Below are 19,260 nucleotides of genomic sequence, written 5' to 3'. Positions count from 1 at the left end.
GAATCTGTATTTAGCCCCTACAATGTTTGGCTATGACATGCAAGGAATATCTTCTCCAAATAATGGCAATTGATCCTTAATATCCTTTTAATAAAATTTTTGTGTGGAATTATATTCTAAACGCAAGGTAACAATCTATCCACCATACTAACAACTTGCTCAAATTACTCAACCATTTGAATGAATACATAACAGCCTTCACCTGACCCTCTGACATTTGCTCAGGTTATCAATCATTATGCCTCAAATGAAAGGTTTAAGTGACTTCCCTCCAACTGATACTGAACTCAGTTTTCATGTCTCTTACCCTTACCTGACATGAATATATTTTGAAATTTCTAACCCAAAGAAAACTTCTTCAATCTTTACAATTCTAGAAAATCATGTCATTTAACTTTTTCCTAACATTTTTTAAAAGTTATGTCCAGTGGCATCCGTTAGTCTCGCAAGACCATGGATCTGTGCCTGGAAAGTCTTGCTTCTCCTCTCCAGGGCGCAGGCCTGGGCAAGGTTGTATGGAAGACCGGCAGTTGCGCATGCAGCAAGTCTCCCCTCTCCACGACACCGATGTTGTCCAAGGAAAGGGCAAGGGCCAATACAGCTTGGCACCAGTGTCGTCACAGGAGTTGCCAGAACGAGGTTGAAGACAACGTCGAACTGCCTTAGGGACTCCAGCTCCCGATTTGTCCTCAGGGTTTACTCCCAAAGCCTTTTCCATGAGTGGGTATGGTCACAAGGCAGCAGAGATTTGAAATCAGAGTTTTCCCTCTCTCAGATGGACTGCCTTCCCAGGCTGACAAGCTCCATGTACCCAAAAGTTATGTCCAGATGTTTATTTTTACCATCAATTTTTGAGTAAAAAGTTAAAATTGGCATCTCCCTCCTATTGACTTATTTTAATTTCCATTGTCCCTTAAACATAATATCTTTCTTTTCTCAATTGAGTCATTCAGATAAAATCTTTGTGGGTTATATTGATACTTACCCTGCCAAAATGAGAGAAAAATTACTGACTTCACTGTCAGGAATTTCAAGACAGGATCAAATGGGCTGAGCAGCTCACTGGTAGTGAAGTAAAAGAGGAACAGTGCATAAAGTGCCAAGCTGACAGAGATGTTATAAATAATGGTGATATATAGGTATCCACTTCTCACACTGTGAAAATGAAAAGTCATAATTAGCTGGGAAGACAATTCGATCAAACTTCAAGCATTTATTTTGAAATTAATTATCAGCCTAGTGCAGTTTGTGTTCTATATCACATATTTTAATGTCAATTCTTTGCCGCATCTCTTACAAGTACGTCACTCTGATAGGTGCACAGGAACTCCTGAACAGGAACCTTTGACACAAAATGTTAATAATAGTTGGAAGGGCAACTGAAATAATGAACTGTAAAGTCTGTTGGGATATTCGAGGCATGAGACTCTAGATGCTGAAATATGCTGCAAAATAAGAAAAAAAACAACTGCTGGCAAAGCTCTGGAAGTCTAGAATCATCTGTCGGGTTAAAAGGACTGTCAGTGTTTTGGGTTGAACCCTGCATCAGGACTGAGAGTGTAGAACGGGGGTTTCCGACCTTTTTTATGCCATTGACCCCTAACATTAACCTAGGGGTGTGTGAACCCATGGCTGGGAACTGCTGGTGTAGAGGAAAGACAGCAAATGGATGAAACTGAGGGGTGTGGATGGGGATGGGGATGAGGCAGAGGCAGGTAGGGAGGTAGATGGGCAGATGGAACAAGGTGGGGAAGGGTAACAAGTCCTGGTGACAAAGGGAGGGATGGAGAAAGGTGAACAAAGGGAAAAGGAACCTGGCGGACTGCTGGAAGTAGGAAAGGAACACGGGACATCGGTTAAACTCAATGCTCATATCATTGGGCTGTCAGCTATCCAAGTGGAATAGAGGTGCTGTTCTAGTTTGCATTTGGCCCCACTGTAGCGGTACAGAGGACCAAGAACAGACGTGGGAATGGGAAGGGGAGCTGAAATGGCATGTAACAAGCAGCAGCTCATGTTGATTGCTATGCACATTGTCTATAGCCTATCCATCAACATGTCCTCTTCCTTGGTACATCTTTCTTATTCCTTTCCCCTCCTGGTTCCATTACTTATCACTTCTCCTTCATCTGGTTCCACCTATCACCTCTCAGCACCTTTCTCTCCTCCACCCTTCCAACACACCCAAGCTGCACCGAATACCCAACATTTGCATTGAGATACAGTGCCGTTGGTAATTGTGTACCCTCCAGGCAGGTCATTCCATACATAAATATGTTTCTACCTGTCCTTATCAGCATCTGTGTCACTACTACCCCCCATTTCCACCTCCATCTTCAACTGCTCATCAGCCCCTCCACCCTTACCTGGTCCTATCTATCATCTGTCTCACCCTCCCTCTCACTTCAATACATCGGCTATTGTCTCTCTACACCATCGGTCTCTTTGCAGGGACTTCAGCTGAAATGCTTCCATAGATTTTGCTTGACCCAGAGTTCGTCCAGCAGTTTGTTTTTTTCTGTTGCAATACTAACAAGCTTGAAAGCTATGTCTCAATGTATGAAGGTTTACTCAGGTGATAGAAATTAAAAGATTAAAACTGCCTAGGTAAACCTTTGAAAAGAAATATAAACATCAGAAGCTGCAGCAAGAACATAAAAACAGAAGTTGTCAACTTTGAGTAGACAGACCAGAGCAGAGGCGAAGGTTGTCACAGGAGTATTCTCTTTATTAATCTATTATTCTTGCAATAAAGGCCATTACATTTGCTTCCTAGTTGCTTGCTGTTCCTCAACATCCTCTGCTATATTTACATCCAAATCCTCCCCTACAGCATTGTCTCCCTCTCTGGTTAAACAATAATAGTTTTCTATTCTTGCTAAGGGGGAACTAGAATGAGCCATACGTTTCCCCACATTATATTCCATCTTCCATATTTTAGCCACTCACAGCCACCCTCTATCCTCGTGCAGACCCAATGTACCCCATACCCCTCCCTCCTCCACACTTGCTTTTCCAGCCAGCTTCAAATCATCAGCAAGACCCTGAGAACATGGGAAACACAGGAATGAGATTTGAGCCCATGGTATTAGAGCAGGGGTTCCCAAACTCTTTTATGCCACAGACCAATACCATTAAACAAGGGGGTCTGTAGACCCCAGGTTGGGGACCCCTGTATTAGAGAGAAAATGCTTGAATAGATCAGCTGACTGGCAGAAATTAGTGGAGTAAAGGGGTACTCTTCAAGATGACTGCTTTTAGCTAGTCTGCAGGGATCAGTGTTGGAACTGCAACTTTTCAATTTATACGTTAATAATCTGGATTAAGGAACTGATGGCTTTGTGGCCAGATTTGCAAACTATACAAAGACAGACAGAGGAAAGGTATTGTTACGGAGACAGCAAGTCTGCAGAAAGACCTAGAGAGGTTAGGAGAGTGGGCAACGAAGTGGCAGGTTGAATACTGCATAAGGAAGTGTGGGCTGTGCTATTTGGTAGAAATAAAGTGTAAACCTTTTCCTAAATGTGGAAGTAATGCAGAAATCAGAGGTGCAAAGGGCTTTCGGAGTTCCCTTAAGGTTAATTTGCAGGTTGAGTGGGTAATAAGGAAGGTAAATTTAATGTTAGCATTCTTTTCAGATAGACTAGAATATAAAAACAAGGATGATGCTTTATAAAGAATTGGTCAGGCTGCATGCGGAAAATTGTGAGTAACTTTGGGTCCTTTATTTAAGGAAGGATGAAGTGGCCCTGGAGAGTGTCCAGAAGATTCACAAAAATGATTGAAAGACTTAACATGAGGAGGGTTTAATGTCTCTGGGCCTGTACTCGATGGAGTTTAAAAGGATGTGGGGAAAGATCTCATTGAAACCTACCAGATACTGAAAGGCCTGGATAGAATGGACTTGGACAGGGCATTTCTATTAGTAAATTGAGGACTTGAGGGCACAGCTGCAAAACAAAGGATCATCCCTTTAAAACTGAGATAAGAAAGAATTTCTTGTGGCAGAAGATAGTGAATTTGTTGAATTTATTGTAACAGAGAGATATAGATGGCTAGTCATTGTATGTATTTAAGGCAGAGATTGATGGGTGGGTTAAGAATTACAAGGAGAACACAGAAAAATGGGGTTGAAAAAAATCAGCCATGAATGAATGGCAGAATAGAGGAGGAGGTTGAATGAGACCCTCGATACAAATACCTATGTCAGGATGTTGCTTATTGACTACAGCTCAGCGTTTAATACAATCATTCCTAATGTTCTGGTCGAAAGGCTGCAGAACCAGGGCTCCGCAACTGGATCCTTGACTTCCTTACTGGAAGACATCAACCTGTGTGAATTGGAAATAACATCTCCACCTCATTGATGATCAACTCTGGCACACCCCAGGGATGTGTGCTTAGCCCACTGCGCTATTTCCACACCTAGGCATAGGTCAAATGCCATCTATAAATTGGCTGCCGATACAACTACTGTTGGCAGAATTTCAGAAGGTGATGAGAAGGCATATAGGAGTGAGATATATCAGCTAGTTAAGTGTGTTGCAGCAATAACCTTGCACCCAACATTGTGTTGGGCACGTGGCCAAGTGGTTAAGGCGTTCGTCTAGTTATCTCAAGGTCGCTAGTTTGAGCCTCAGCTGTGGCAGTGTGTTTGTGCCCTTGAGCAAGGCACTTAATCACACATTACTCTAGTGTCTGGTGTGAGGAGTGGCGCCCCACACATACTTCCAATCTGCACCTTGTAAGGCATGAAAATGCCCCACACAGGCCTCTCATGGTCTGAGTCGACGTTCCCTGCCCTCCCTCCCCCAACATCGGTAAGACCGAAGAACTGATGTGGACTTCGGAAATGGTAAGACAAGGGAACACACACCAGTCAGTACTCATAGAAAGAGTGAGCAATGTCAAGTTCCCAGGTGTCAATATCTTTGAGCATCAATCCTGGACCCAACATATTGATGCAGTTAAAAATGAGGCATGGCAGTGGCTATATTTCATTAAGAGAGCACACACAAAACATTGGAAGAACTCTGCAGGCTAGGCAATATCTATGGAAGAAGTAAACAGCTGACGTTTTGGGCTGGACCCTTTGTCAGGAATGGGAAGGGAGAAGTCAGAGTAAGAAGGTGGGGGGGGGGAGGAAGAAGTACAAGGTGATGGGTGAAACTGCAAGTGAAGTAAAGAGCTGAGAAGTTGATTGGTGAAAGAGATAAAGAGCTGGAGAAAGGGGAATCTGATAGGAGAGGATGGACGACGATGGAAAAAGGGAAGAAGAAAGAGCACCAGAGGGAGGTGATGGACAGGCAAGGAGATAAGGTGAGAGAAGGAAACTGGAATGGGGAATGGTGGGTGGGGGTGGGGGGCATTACTGGAAGTTTGAGAAATTGATGTTCATGCCATCAGGTTGGAGGCTACCCAGACAGAATACAAGGTGTTGCTCCTCCAACCTGAGTGTGGTCTCATCGCGGCAGTAGCCGTGGACTGACATCTCAGAATGGGAATGGGAAGTAGAATTGAAATGCATGGCTACCAGGAGATCTCGCTTTTTCTGGTGGAGGGTAGGTGCTCTGTGAAGTGGTCTCCCGATCTACGTCGGTTCTCATCGATGTACAGGAGGCCACCAGATAACCCCAACAAGGTCACAGGAGAAGTATCGTCTCACCTGGAAGGACTCTTAGGGGCCCTGAATGGTAGTGAGAGAGGAGATGTAGAGGCAGATGTGGCACTTGCTTCACCTGCAAGGATAAGTGCCAGAGGTGAGGGATGAGTGGACAAGGGAGTCGCAGAGGAAGCGATCCCTGCGGAAAGTGGAAAATGGAGGGGGGGGTGAGGAAGAGGGAAGGATGTATTTGGTGGTGGGATCCCATTGGAGACGGTGGAAATTACGGAAAATTATGTGCTGGACACGGAGTCTAGTGTGGTGGTAGGTGAGGACAAGAGGAAGCCCATCTCTGTTGTGGCGGGGGAGGATGGGCTGAGGGCAGACATGCCAAAATGGAAGAGATGCAGGTGAGGGCAGTGTTGATGGTGGAGCGTGAGAAGCCCCTTTCTTTGAGGGAGGACGGTATCTCATTAGCTCTAGAATATAAAGCCTCATCCCAAGAGCAGATACAGCAGAGATGGCGGAACAGAGAAGAGGATGGCATTTTTACAAGTGACAGAGTGGGAAGAGGTATAGTTCAGGTAACTGTGAGATTCAATGGGTTTATAAAAGATATTGGTAGATAGACTGTCTTCAGAGATAGAGACAGAGATGGAGAAAGGGGAGGGAGGTGTCAGAAATGGACCATGTAAATTTGAGGGTAGGGTTGATCTTTCACCAATCAACTTTCCAGCTCTTTACTTCACCCTCACCCCATCTCCTGGGTTCACCCATCATCTACCACCTTGTACTTTTCCTCCCCTCCCACTACCTTCTTACTCTGACTTCTCATCTTTCTTTCCAGTCCCAATGAAGGGTCTCAGCCCAAAATATTGACTGTTTATTCATTTCCACAGATGCTGCCTGACCTGCTGAGTTCCTCCAGCATTTTGTGTGTGTTGCTCTGGATTTCCAGCATTTGCAGATTTTCTTGTGTTTAGGATTTCATTAAGAGTTTGAGGCGATTTGGTATGTCACTTAAGACACTAGCAAATTTCTCAGCTGTACCATGGACAGCATTCTAACTGGCTGCATCATCATCTGGTATGGGGAGGTTGCTATGGGGGGGAAGATCAAAATAAACTGCAGAGACTTGTAAACTCAGTCAGCTCCATCATGGGCACTAGCCTCTGTAGTATCCGGGACATCTTCAAGGAGCGATGTCTCAAAATGGTGGCATCCATCATTAAGGACCCCCATCACTCAGGGCATGCCCTCTGCTCATTCCTACCATCAGGGGGAAGGTACAGAAGCCCGAAGACACACACTCAATGATTCAGGAACTTCTTCCCCTCTGCCATTCAATTTCTGAATGGATATGGAACCCATGAACCTACCGCACTAATAAACTCATCTCAAGCTTTCAGCCAAGTACAGGTACTGATTTTAACTGACACTTTGATGACGATCATCAGGGTTGATACCTAGGCATGTCTAGTTCGGTGGTATATTACCCCCATTGTCTAGCCCTCCTGATTGGTTAGTCCTCATCAACTGTCCCACCTTGTATACAATCGAATTCCAGTTCTTACTTGGAGGGAGACCTTCGTCTTTGTTAAAATTCTTTTTCTCTGGTTTTATTTCAATGGCTTCCTTCACCAGGGAGTCCCAAAAGCTATTGGCGCGGCATAGTAGTTTTGTGTTGTCGAAGCCAGTCCTATGGCAATTGTGAATGTAATGTTCTGTTATCGTTGATTTCTCCAGATGGGCACACACTGAAAACATGCATCGATGAGGACATAAGGTGTATCTGTTTGGGTTACCTGGAGAAATCAGCAGAAGCTGAGGACCCCTTCTCCATGGCTCCTATACAATAGGGAACCAAACCATTTGGTAACTAGGGAAATAGATGTAATCTATGAGACCACAACAGAATATCCAAGCCCACTCCTTATACTATGCACCAGGGAAATCCAGTTGAAGGAAAGTTCCAACAAAACAATATGAAGGTTCTGAAGTTTATAATGATAAGGGCTGCATCTAAAGTTTAGAGTGAAAAAAAACTGTGCTGACTTACTCAAAGTCTCCGTCATGATATTTGCCATAGATTTGTAGGATAATGGTGATGGCAGCCATCAGTGGTTTAATCACACAGAACTGCAGGGTGGCCTGTTTGGGAGAGAACAGACCCATGTCATTAACAGCTCCAAGAACATGAGTTATCCACCTATAGTAAAGTGTGAGCTTGACTGGTGAACTATAGCATCACATTTTCACCCTGATCTGACTGTATGATGTGGTTGTGCATCATGCACTAATTCAGGTGGCTAACTCATCTGAGTCAGCTTTTAGCTCTGCACTATTTCTTTGTATACATATCTTAGTGTAATTTATATTAATTTTTTACGAATTATACTGTACTGCTGCCACAAAACAACAAATTTCACAACATACGTCCATGACAATAAACCTGATTCTGAGCTTCACTGCCAACTAGAAGAGGTTGCAAAAATCTTCCCAAACAAAAGTGGTGCTGTACAGTGAAATGCATGATGGGCGTTGCCAGCATGCTGGAGCCAAACTTTTATCCCAGAATTAAATAATTTAAATTGAGGAAAAGAATAAGCATACTTAAATGAAAGATTGCTTCGAAAGGTGTTGCATCAGATCTGGGACATTCTTCACTATTTACACTGAAGACCTGAGTGAAACTATTTTCTTTTTGAAAAGTCCTGTGAGACCAATGACGACGGTTCTGAGGTGGCTCATGGGATCGATGTGAGAATAACAAACTTTGTGATCAGAGGTTGCTGATAGAGTGACGAGCAGTTTGGCAGGTAGTGAGTTCCTTCTGTCATTTCCATTGGGATTCTATGAGCTTCACACACACAGACACAAGCACTTTGATTCATCCGGACTGGAACCTGTATATTTAATCAAGATACACGCTCACTCCAACCCCCGATCTGTTTTTATTACTAGTTTACACCAGACTTTGGTTGGGTTGCAGAGCTCGTAGGAGGGACACAAAACGCAAGGGTTTCCAATGGGTCAGACTCCAGTGGCTTCTCATATACTCACCTGTTTACAAAATCGCAAAAATCCAATGGAGTACGTCATACCCACCAGACAGCATGTTCCATACAAGCAACTGGTCCTAATAATGAGACAGAAGTCATGTAAATACACACCGTACCACATCCAAAAAAAATTAAAAACTAACAATGTACAGGAGTCAGACAACATCGGAGAGGCAGAAACAGTGTTAATGCTATAGGGTCAGTAATTAGAACTTACTCTGCTTATAAATCTATAATTTATTAGGATTACAGTAAACTGTTTTGTGAGTAAATAACACTATTTCACAGTATCAAAGTATAAACGTGTGGGATTGAATAAGGACCGCATGGAAATAGATCACTGTTTAAGAAAAAGAGATCACCCGTTTAGTACAGTGATGGGGCAACATTTTCTCTCTCAAAGTGTTGTGAGTCTTTGTAACTCTTTCTGACGGTGGTGGAAGAAGACGTTGAGGATTTTTAATGCAGAGGTATATAGATTCTTGATAGCATAGGGGTGGAAGGTTGTCATGTGTAGATAAGTATAATCAAATCAGCCATGATTTTATTAAACAGAAAAACTGAGTGGCTCCTGATTCACAAATTCCTGTCTAAGCCAATCACCTAATAGTTCTACAGCAGAATCCCCTTGTAATGATCATTCACTATTAAAATGATGGTTTTACTTGCATATGGTATGTGGATATCACTGACAAAGTCATAATCTAATCCCCCAAATAATATTTAGCTACAAAACATAGGTAGTACAGTTAGTGGCACTGACTGTGTGTAGTTTAGATTTTCTCCCTGTGACACTGAGTTTCCTCAGTTTCCTTCCACATCGCAGAGACATACGGTTAATTGTTTACCGTTTACTGCTCTCATTGTGTATGTGGATGTTAGAATCTGGGGGAGCTGACAAGAATGTGGAGGGGAGGATTTATGTTGGATTAGTGCAGATGGGTGGTTGAAGGTCAGCACAGACTTAAAGGAACACACATAAAAGTTGCTGGTGAACGCAGCAGGCCAGGCAGCATCTCTAGGAAGAGGTGCAGTCGATGTTTCAGGCCGAGACCCTTCGTCAGGACTAACTGAAGGAAGAGTGAGTAAGGGATTTGAAAGTTGGAGGGGGAGGGGGAGATCCAAAATGATAGGAGAAGACAGGAGGGGGAGGGATGGAGCCAAGAGCTGGACAAGTGAATGGCAAAAGGGATACGAGATGATCATGGGACAGGAGGTCCGGGAAGAAAGACAGTGGGGGGGGGGACCCAGAGGATGGGCAAGAGGTATATTCAGAGGGACAGAGGGAGAAAAAGGAGAGTGAGAGAAAGAATGTGTGCATAAAAATAAGTAACAGATGGGGTACGAGGGGGAGGTGGGGCCTCAGCGGAAGTTAGAGAAGTCAATGTTCATGCCATCCGGTTGGAGGCTACCCAGACAGAATATAAGGTGTTGTTCCTCCAACCTGAGTGTGGCTTCATCTTTACAGTAGAGGAGGCCATGGATAGACATGTCAGAATGGGAATGGGATGTGGAATTAAAATGTGTGGCCACTGGGAGATCCTGCTTTCTCTGGCGGACAGAGCGTAGATGTTCAGCAAAGCGGTCTCCCAGTCTGCGTCGGGTCTCGCCAATATATAAAAGGCCACATTGGGAGCACCGGACGCAGTATATCACCACAGTCAACTCACAGGTGAAGTGTTGCCTCACCTGGAAGGACTGTTTGGGGCCCTGAATGGTGGTAAGGGAGGAAGTGTAAGGGCATGTGTAGCACTTGTTCTGCTTACACGGATAAGTGCCAGGAGGGAGATCAGTGGGGAGGGATGGGGGGGGACGAATGGACAAGGGAGTTGCGTAGGGAGCGATCCCTGCAGAATGCAGAGGGGGGGGAGGGAAAGATGTGCTTAGTGGTGGGATCCTGTTGGAGGTGGCGGAAGTTATGGAGAATAATATGTTGGACCCGGAGGCTGGTGGGATGGTAGGTGAGGACTAGGGGAACCCTATTCCTAGTGGGGTGGCGGGAGGATGGAGTGAGAGCAGATGTACGTGAAATGGGGGGGATGCGTTTAAGAGCAGAGTTGATAGTGGAGGAAGGGAAACCCCTTTCTTTAAAAAAGGAAGACACCTCCCTCATCCTAGAATGAAAAGCCTCATCCTGAGAGCAGATGCGGCGGAGACGGCGAAATTGCGAGAAGGGGATGGCGTTTTTGCAAGAGACAGGGTGAGAAGAGGAATAGTCCAGATAGCTGTGAGAGTCAGTAGGCTTATAGTAGACATCAGTGGATAAGCTGTCTCCAGAGACAGAGACAGAAAGATCTAGAAAAGGGAGGGAGGTGTCGGAAATGGACCAGATAAACTTGAGGGCAGGGTGAAAGTTGGAGGCAAAGTTAATAAAGTCAACGAGTTCTGCATGCGTGCAGGAAGCAGCGCCAATGCAGTCGTCGATGTAGCGAAGGAAAAGTGGGGGGACAGATACCAGAATAGGCACGGAACATAGATTGTTCCACAAACCCAACAAAAAGGCAGGCATAGCTAGGACCCATACGGGTGCCCATAGCTACACCTTTAGTTTGGAGGAAGTGGGAAGAGCCAAAGGAGAAATTATTAAGAGTAAGGACTAATTCCGCTAGACGGAGCAGAGTGGTGGTAGAGGGGAACTGATTAGGTCTGGAATCCAAAAAGAAGCATAGAGCTTTGAGACCATCCTGATGGGGGATGGAAGTATATAAGGACTGGACATCCATGGTGAAAATAAAGCGGTGGGGGCCAGGGAACTTAAAATCATCGAAAAGTTTAAGAGCGTGAGAAGTGTCACGAACATAGGTCGGAAGGGATTGAACAAGGGGTGATAAAACCATGTTGAGGTATGCAGAAACGAGTTCGGTGGGGCAGGAGCAAGCTGAGACAATAGGTCGGCCAGGACAGGCAAGTTTGTGGATCTTGGTTAGGAGGTAGAAATGGGAAGTGCGGGGTGTGGGAACTATAAGGTTGGTAGCAGTGGATGGGAGATCCCCGAGCGGATAAAGTCAGTGATGGTGTGGGAGACAATGGCCTGGTGCTCCTTAGTGGGGTCACGACCGAGGGGTAAATAAGAGGAGGTATCCGCGAGTTGTCGCTGTGCCTCGGCAAGGTAGAGGTCAGTACGCCAGACTACAACAGCACCCCCCTTATCGTCGGGTTTAATAGTAAGGTTAGGATTAACCTTAACCTCCATTTCACGTACATCTGCTCTCACTCCATCCTCCCGCCACCCCACTAGGAATAGGGTTCCCCTAGTCCTCACGTACTACCCCACCAGCCTCCGGGTCCAACATATTATTCTCCGTTACTTCCGCCACCTCCAACGGGATCCCACCACTAAGCACATCTTTCCCTCCCCCCCCTCTCTGCATTCCGCAGGGATCGCTCCCTACGCAACTCCCTTGTCCATTCGTCCTCCCCATCCCTCCCCACTGATCTCCCTCCTGGCACTTATCCGTGTAAGCAGAACAAGTGCTACACATGCCCTTACACTTCCTCCCTTACCACCATTCAGGACCCCAAACAGTCCTTCCAGGTGAGGCAACACTTCACCTGTGAGTCAACTGTGGTGATATACTGCGTCCGGTGCTCCCGATGTGGCTCTTTATATATTGGCGAGACCCGACGCAGACTGGGAGACCGCTTTGCTGAACATCTACGCTCTGTCCGCCAGAGAAAGCAGGATCTCCCAGTGGCCACATATTTTAATTCCACATCTCATTCCCATTCTGACATGTCTATCCACAGCCTCCTCTACTGTAAAGATGAAGCCACACTCAGGTTGGAGGAACAACACCTTATATTCTGTCTGGGTAGCCTCCAACCTGATGGCATGAACATTGACTTCTCTAACTTCTGCTGAGGCCCCACCTTCCCCTCGTACCCCATCTGTTACTTATTTTTATGCACACATTCTTTCTCTCACTCTCCTTTTTCTCCCTCTGTCCCTCTGAATATACCTCTTGCCCAACCTCTGGGACCCCGCCCCCCCACCCTGTCTTTCTTCCCGGACCTCCTGTCCCATGATCCTCTTGTATCCCCTTTTGCCTATCACCTGTCCAGCTCTTGGCTCTATCCCTCCCCCTCCTGTCTTCTCCTATCATTTTGGATCTTCCCCTCCCCCTCCAACTTTCAAATCTCTTACTCACTCTTCCTTCAGTTAGTCCTGACGAAGAGTCTCGGCCTGAAACGTCGACTGCACCTCTTCCTACAGATGCTGCCTGGCCTGCTGCTTTTATGTGTGTTGCTTGAATTTCCAGCATCTGCAGAATTCCTGTTGTTTACAGACTTAAAGGGGCTGTTCCAGTGCTGAGGCTCCCAGAACGTATATTAATTATGTGTATTTGCCACCAGTTGTCCTGCAAACCCTGTCTTCAGATGTAGGTCTGATCCCATTAACCAGCTGGGTGGATTTCAATGGTAAACCATGTAAAAATCACCCAGTGAATTCCTCTCATCCTGGCTCAGGTGTTACAGCAAAAAGTTAATGCAGCTTTGCTTTATCTCTGGGTTCATTTTGTTCTGTGTAAAATGTATGATCATTTCCGATCAGATGCAAACACACTCAGCAATATCTGTGATTCTAATGGCACAATGTAAGCATAGAAGTACAAAATCACTCACTTCACAGGTTTCCCTCTGATTTCTGACATAATCGCACTCTCTCCTCCCAGATATTCATAGCACAGGCTGAGGAAGTTGTAAATCACAAAGGCTGTAGGAAAGGACAACACAAGTCAGTGCAAGAGCTTAACAACTGTCTCACTTAATCAATTCTACTTGCTTCCTTTGGTGAGTGCTAGACATGACTGCCGCCTGAGGTGGTCTGCCCCCATACTTCTACAGGTCCTCCAGGGGCCATAAACACCCAAATTATGAATTCAAAGGTTCAAGGGTATTTATTTACAATACAACTCTGACATTGTCTTCTCCAGATAGCCATGAAATACAGAAAATCCATGGGAGTTGTCGAAAGAAAAGAGATCAGCCTCCCCCCCCCCACCAACTGCGTACATAAAAGAAAGAAATAAAACTTGCAAACCCCAAACACCCTCCCTTGTGAAAAACAGCATCAGTAACATCACTCCCCCTCCCACCACTCTCACAGATCATCCTTGGCGTAGGAACGAACATTTGGGAGATTGGTGAGATAGATGCGGATTGAGTTGCCAGCTACTGCAGAACAGCAGGCATTACCTGCCAGTTGAGAAAGCAGCATTCCTACCCTCTTCTCTCCCAAGTGGTTGTGATGAGCTGTGCAAACTCATTCAGTCACTGACCACTCTTCCCATACCTGCTCACTCCCCCATCATAGCTGTTTCTATGATCCTCTCCCACATACTATTTTTGTTCATTTTCAACTTACAAATTGTTTGGTTTACAAACAGTTCTCAGGAATGGAGAACAGTTATAACTTGGGTGCAGCCTGTAGGTACAGTATATGAGCATTTAGTGAATTTACATTACATCAGCTGTCCATCATCCCTGTAACAAGGCAGTCACTATAATTCAAACACACAAGGGAACTTCTTCATCATTATGTGCCATCATATAATTGTTCTTGGCAAATTTTTCTATGGAAGTGGTTTGCCATTGCCGCCTTCTGGGTAGTGTCTTTACAAGATTATCAATACTCTTCAGAGATTGTCTGCCTGACATCAGTGGTCACACAACCAGGACTTGTGATATGCACAACCTCTTCTCATGGCTTCATGTGACCCTGATTGGGTGAGGGTTAAGCAGATGCTACACCTTGCCCAAGGGTGACCTGCAGGCTAGCAGATGGAAGGAGTGCCTTACACCATCTTTGGCAGAAACATATCTCCAATCTGCCACCCAAAGGAAGTCTTCCACTTTCCTCTTTTAACTCAACATATTTCTTGTGTTTTTCACTTACTGATTTCTGTAAGTTAAATGTGTTTGGAATGGCTATATCTATTTAATAAGTTGTTCTTGCTTGTTTATCCTGTATTATTATATCTAGACAGTTATTATGGATTGTTCAATCTGTAATAAATGAGTGGTCATAATATAATTTGTGGGCTTCTGACTCTAAAACTGGATCAGGCTAGTATTTATAGTAAGGCATGTTTTCTTTCATGAGTTTGTATTTTAAAGCAAGATTTAGATGAATGATGTTTGCCACTTGATTGTGCCTGTGTAAGTAATCAGGTTAAGTTAAACTGCTACAGGATCCTGTAATGTATTGGACTGCTTCTGTTTTTTTGGCATTTTCTGCATTTATCATCTTGGATTTATTGGTCTTTTATTATGTATTTTTGATTTTTTTTGTGTTAAACTCCTGGTCCTGTACTGCCACAAGGAAACCTTCTGTTTCTGGGAAGAGGTTTTCAACTCTGAGCTGGGCGCTTGACGCTTCCTTGTCGGCATCTATTCTGCTCAGATCGTGGGAATGTCTTCCATGGAGGGTAATACTCTTCCATTGGTTAAATTTTTCTTCAATAGTGACAATGTTTTCATTTTTCTTTTTCTTCTTCTTATTATTACTACTATTTCTTTTTGTATTTGCACAGTTTTGACTTTTGCACACTGGTTGTTTGTCTGTCCTGTTGGATGTGGTTTTTCATTGATCCTATTGTGCTTCTTGTATTTACTGTGAATTCCTGGCAGAAAATGAATCTCAGGGTTTTTATATGGTAAAATATATGTGTTTTGATAATAATTTTACTTTGACCCTTGAACTAGCCACCATGTAACATGTTTGCACCATTCTGATTTTCATCACTTCACTAATTATAACCATATAACCATATAACAATTACAGCACGGAAACAGGCCATCTCGGCCCTTCTAGTCCATGCCGAACTCTTACCCTACCCTATTCACAATGACCTGCACTCAGCCCATAACCCTCCATTCCTTTCCTGTCCATATATCTATCCAATTTAACTTTAAACGACAACATAGAACCTGCCTCAACCACTTCTGCTGGAAGCTTGTTCCACACAGCTACCACTCTCTGAGTAAAGAAGTTCCCCCTCATGTTACCTCTAAACTTTTGTCCTCTAATTCTCAACTCATGCCCTCTTGTTTGAATCTTCCCCACTCTCAATGGAAAAAGTCTAACCACGTCAACTCTATCAATCCCCCTCATAATTTTAAACACCTCTATCAAGTCTCCCCTCAGCCTTCTGCACTCCAAAGAATAAAGACCTAACTTGTTCAACCTTATTCTGTAACTTAGGAGATGAAACCCGGGCAACATTTCAGTAAACCTCCTCTGTACTCTCTCAGTTATCTTTCCTATAATTCGGTGACCAGAACTGTACACAATACTCCAGATTTGGCCTTACCAATGCCCTATACAATTTCAACATTAATCCCAACTCCTATACCCAATGCTCTGATTAATAAAGGCCAGCAAACCAAAAGTTTTTTCTCCACCCTATCCACATGAGATTCCATCTTCAGGGAACTATGCACCATTATTCCTAGATCCCTCTGTTCTAAAGCATTCTTTAATGCCCTACCATTTACCATATATGTCCTATTTTGGACTGCAAGAATTTAAATTCCCCTTCTAAAACTCTCAATTCTATCTCCTACTTAAAACCTACTTCCTTGAGCAAGCTTTGGTCATCAGCCCTGTTACCCTGATGACAATGCTTCTCTGCAGAGTTTTGATGCTACAATAATGGACAAATTGTAAAACTTATTGTTGTTTCATCTACCTAGACTCTATATCACACTCAGCCCCAGCTGTAACCCTGTCCACAGGGTCCTAGTGAAATTGATAACAGTACAGATTCTGAAAATTTATAGATAGTTTGTGCTCTAGCCTCAACATCATAACGACTGGGCCAGGTACAGCCCCCAGTGCTGTGTGCTGAGCTTGTCGCTGTACAGTCTACTCACACATGATCGCATGGCCAAACACCTACACAAATCACATTCGCCGATGACACGACAATGGTGGGGCTCAACACCAATGGTGATGAGACGGCCTACAGAGAGGAGGTGAAACAGCTCGAGGCCTGATGCCAGGCAAATAACCTCTTTATCAATGTTAGTAAGACAAAGGAGATGGTTATTGACTTGCACCACTCACACCCCTCTTTACATCAGCGGCACAGCAGTGGAAACTGCAAGCAGCTTCAAACTCCTGGGAGTTCACATCGCGCACAACCTCTCATGGTCCCAGAACGCATTCAGGAAAGCTCAACAACACCTGAGGAGGCTGAAGAGAGCTGGACTATGCACACCTACACTCATGTCATTCTACAGACGCACAGTAAAGAGCATCCTAACAAGCCGCATCATTGCAAGGTATGGAAACTGCACTGCTGCGGACAGGGAGGCTCTACTACATTGAGTCAAAACCGTCCAATGTATCACCAGCATCAGCCGACCCATCATCAAAGACATTTATACAGAGAGGTGCCGGAAATGGACCGGTAACATCATGAAGGATCCCACCCATTCTGCACATGGACTGTTTGTCCCACTTCCATCAGGGAGGAGGCTACATAGCTTCTATGCCAGGACCACCAAACTCAATAACAGTTACTTTCCCCAAGCAGCAACACCCTCACCATTCATCCTCCCCTCCACACCTATCATTTCCTATCAGAGTCATGTATAGATACTCCTGTGCCTGGAGTCACTGTATGGACATACAATCAATGTATATAAACCCTCATATATTTATGGTGTTTTTAATTATTGTTTTATTTTCTGTTGCATTGGATCTGGAGCAACACTATTTTGTTCTCCATTACACTTGTGTGCTGGAAATGACACCAAACAATCTTGAATCTCAAATGTCATCACCTTCAGTAATAGGGAAGTTGACTGGTTCGCCACAGTTCAAGATTTAGTTTTAGTTTCAGGGAAAAAATAGAAGTGCATTTGCAATCCCAGCACACTTTCTCAAAATTAATAATTGAAAATTGCTGGAAACATGCAGCAGGTTCACATCTGTGGAAGAACATAAATAATGTTTTAGGTCAGGAGCTCTGAAACAGAACTGGGAAGGGATGACAGAGTTAGTTTCAGGTTGTGGATGGCTGGATAGGTTAAGGAGGATCTCTCTGAGCGGGTGACATCAGAGTGGATGTAGAAGTAAACAGTAAATGAGGCGAGGAGGATCATGGTCATTAGAGGAAGAATCTAAACAAAGCAACGTAATGGCTATGAAATGTCAGCAGTTAGAGAGTAAAACCACAAAGGAATGTGAAGGTCGTGAATACAGAGCTGGGGACATGCTCAGCAGGTCAGGCTGTGTAAATCGGGAGAGTAACAGATGTCTGACTTCACCTAAGACAAACAAAGTGAGTTACCTGAAGTTGTAGAAATCAATGTTGAGGCTGAGAAGTTACAACATTACCGGATGGAGGACGAGGTGCTGCTCCTTAAGCCTCATTATAACAGTGCAGGAAGCCACAGATTGGGTGGGGTGGGGTGGGGAATTCATGTGGCAGGCAAAAGTCAGCCTTATGGACTAAATTCAGGTGCTCCATGAAGCCAGTTAGCTTTCAGTTAGTTTCTCTAATATAGTACAGACCACAATGTGACCATCAAATGAAGTGAAAATAAGAACAGTACATCGATTATTGGTTAGCAGGTTAATTGTACAACAACCTTGCACTCAATGTCAGTAAGATCAAAGAGCTGACTGCACACTTCAGGAAGGGTAAGATGAGGGAACACAAACCAATCCTCATAGAGGGATCAGAAGTGGAGAGAGAGAGTCTTCGGAAATCAAGTCCAAGGCTTGGCTGGAGCGGAGGCCTCCGCAACCATGACTCAGTTTACAGATTTGTTTCAGCCAGGAGTCTGGCCCTCAAGGATTAAGTGTCGGCTTCGGGGCCCGACCCAATCAACAGCCCGGGCCCCGGGCAGCTGGAAGTGGCAGCGGAGCCTCCCCCGTCACTTGGCCTGACCCGGAGCGCCCGACGATGCGACCTGCTGATTGATCCCCGTGGGACGCGTCCACCAACCTCAAAGAGCTGACAACAACACACTGCATCGATGGAAACCTGGAAAGATGCACTATTTATCGAGGAAGCGTAGGAAAAGAGCTGGGCTGCTGGTCAGATTGAAGCTGAGGGGCTTCAGGGTCCCTATGCCCACCATCCTACTAGCTAATATGCAAGCCATAGAGAACAAGGTGGATGATCTTAAAGGGAGACTCACCAACTGCAGGGAGATGCAGAACTGCTGTGTATTCTGTTTCACCGAGACCTGGCTCTCCCCTGCCACCCCCGACTGTACCATCCGACCGGAGAGATTTTTGATCCATCGGATGGACTGCACGGCGTCTTCGGGCAAGATGAGGGGAGGTGGTGTCTGCCTACTGATCAACACTGCGTGGTGCTCGGACACAGTGACACTGACGAGCTCCTGCAGCCCGGACCTGGAACACCTGTCAGTGAAGTGTCGTCCCTACTATCTGCCACGGGAATTCACCTCGGTTATACTGACAGTGGTCTACATTCCCCCCCAGGCGGACGTGGAGTGTGCTCTGAACATATTGTATGCCAACATCAGTGAACTTGAGACCAGGTATTCGGAGGCTTTGCTCATTACAGCCGGGGACTTTAACCAGGCCAACCTTAGAAAGGCACTGCCAAAGTT

General features: G+C 44.9%; 1 protein-coding gene across 1 annotated transcript in view; it reads right to left on the bottom strand.

Moving 5' to 3' along the window:
- tmem184a (transmembrane protein 184a) overlaps positions 1–19,260 on the bottom strand; it is a 103,193-nt gene that overhangs the window by 7,794 nt on the left and 76,139 nt on the right. The window contains exons 4-7 of the mRNA XM_072268394.1: positions 13,288–13,378; positions 8,666–8,741; positions 7,662–7,753; positions 986–1,155 (exon numbers count right to left, since the gene is read on the bottom strand). Of these exons, the coding sequence (XP_072124495.1) occupies positions 986–1,155; positions 7,662–7,753; positions 8,666–8,741; positions 13,288–13,378 (429 nt within the window). The remainder of the gene's footprint in view (positions 1–985; positions 1,156–7,661; positions 7,754–8,665; positions 8,742–13,287; positions 13,379–19,260) is intronic.

The sequence above is a fragment of the Mobula birostris genome, chromosome 9 (genome assembly GCF_030028105.1).
Source record: "Mobula birostris isolate sMobBir1 chromosome 9, sMobBir1.hap1, whole genome shotgun sequence".
Classification (NCBI taxonomy): Eukaryota; Metazoa; Chordata; class Chondrichthyes; order Myliobatiformes; family Myliobatidae; genus Mobula; species Mobula birostris.
The sequence above is the reverse complement of the archived record's forward strand: the minus strand, read 5'-3'. Positions and strand labels throughout refer to the sequence as shown.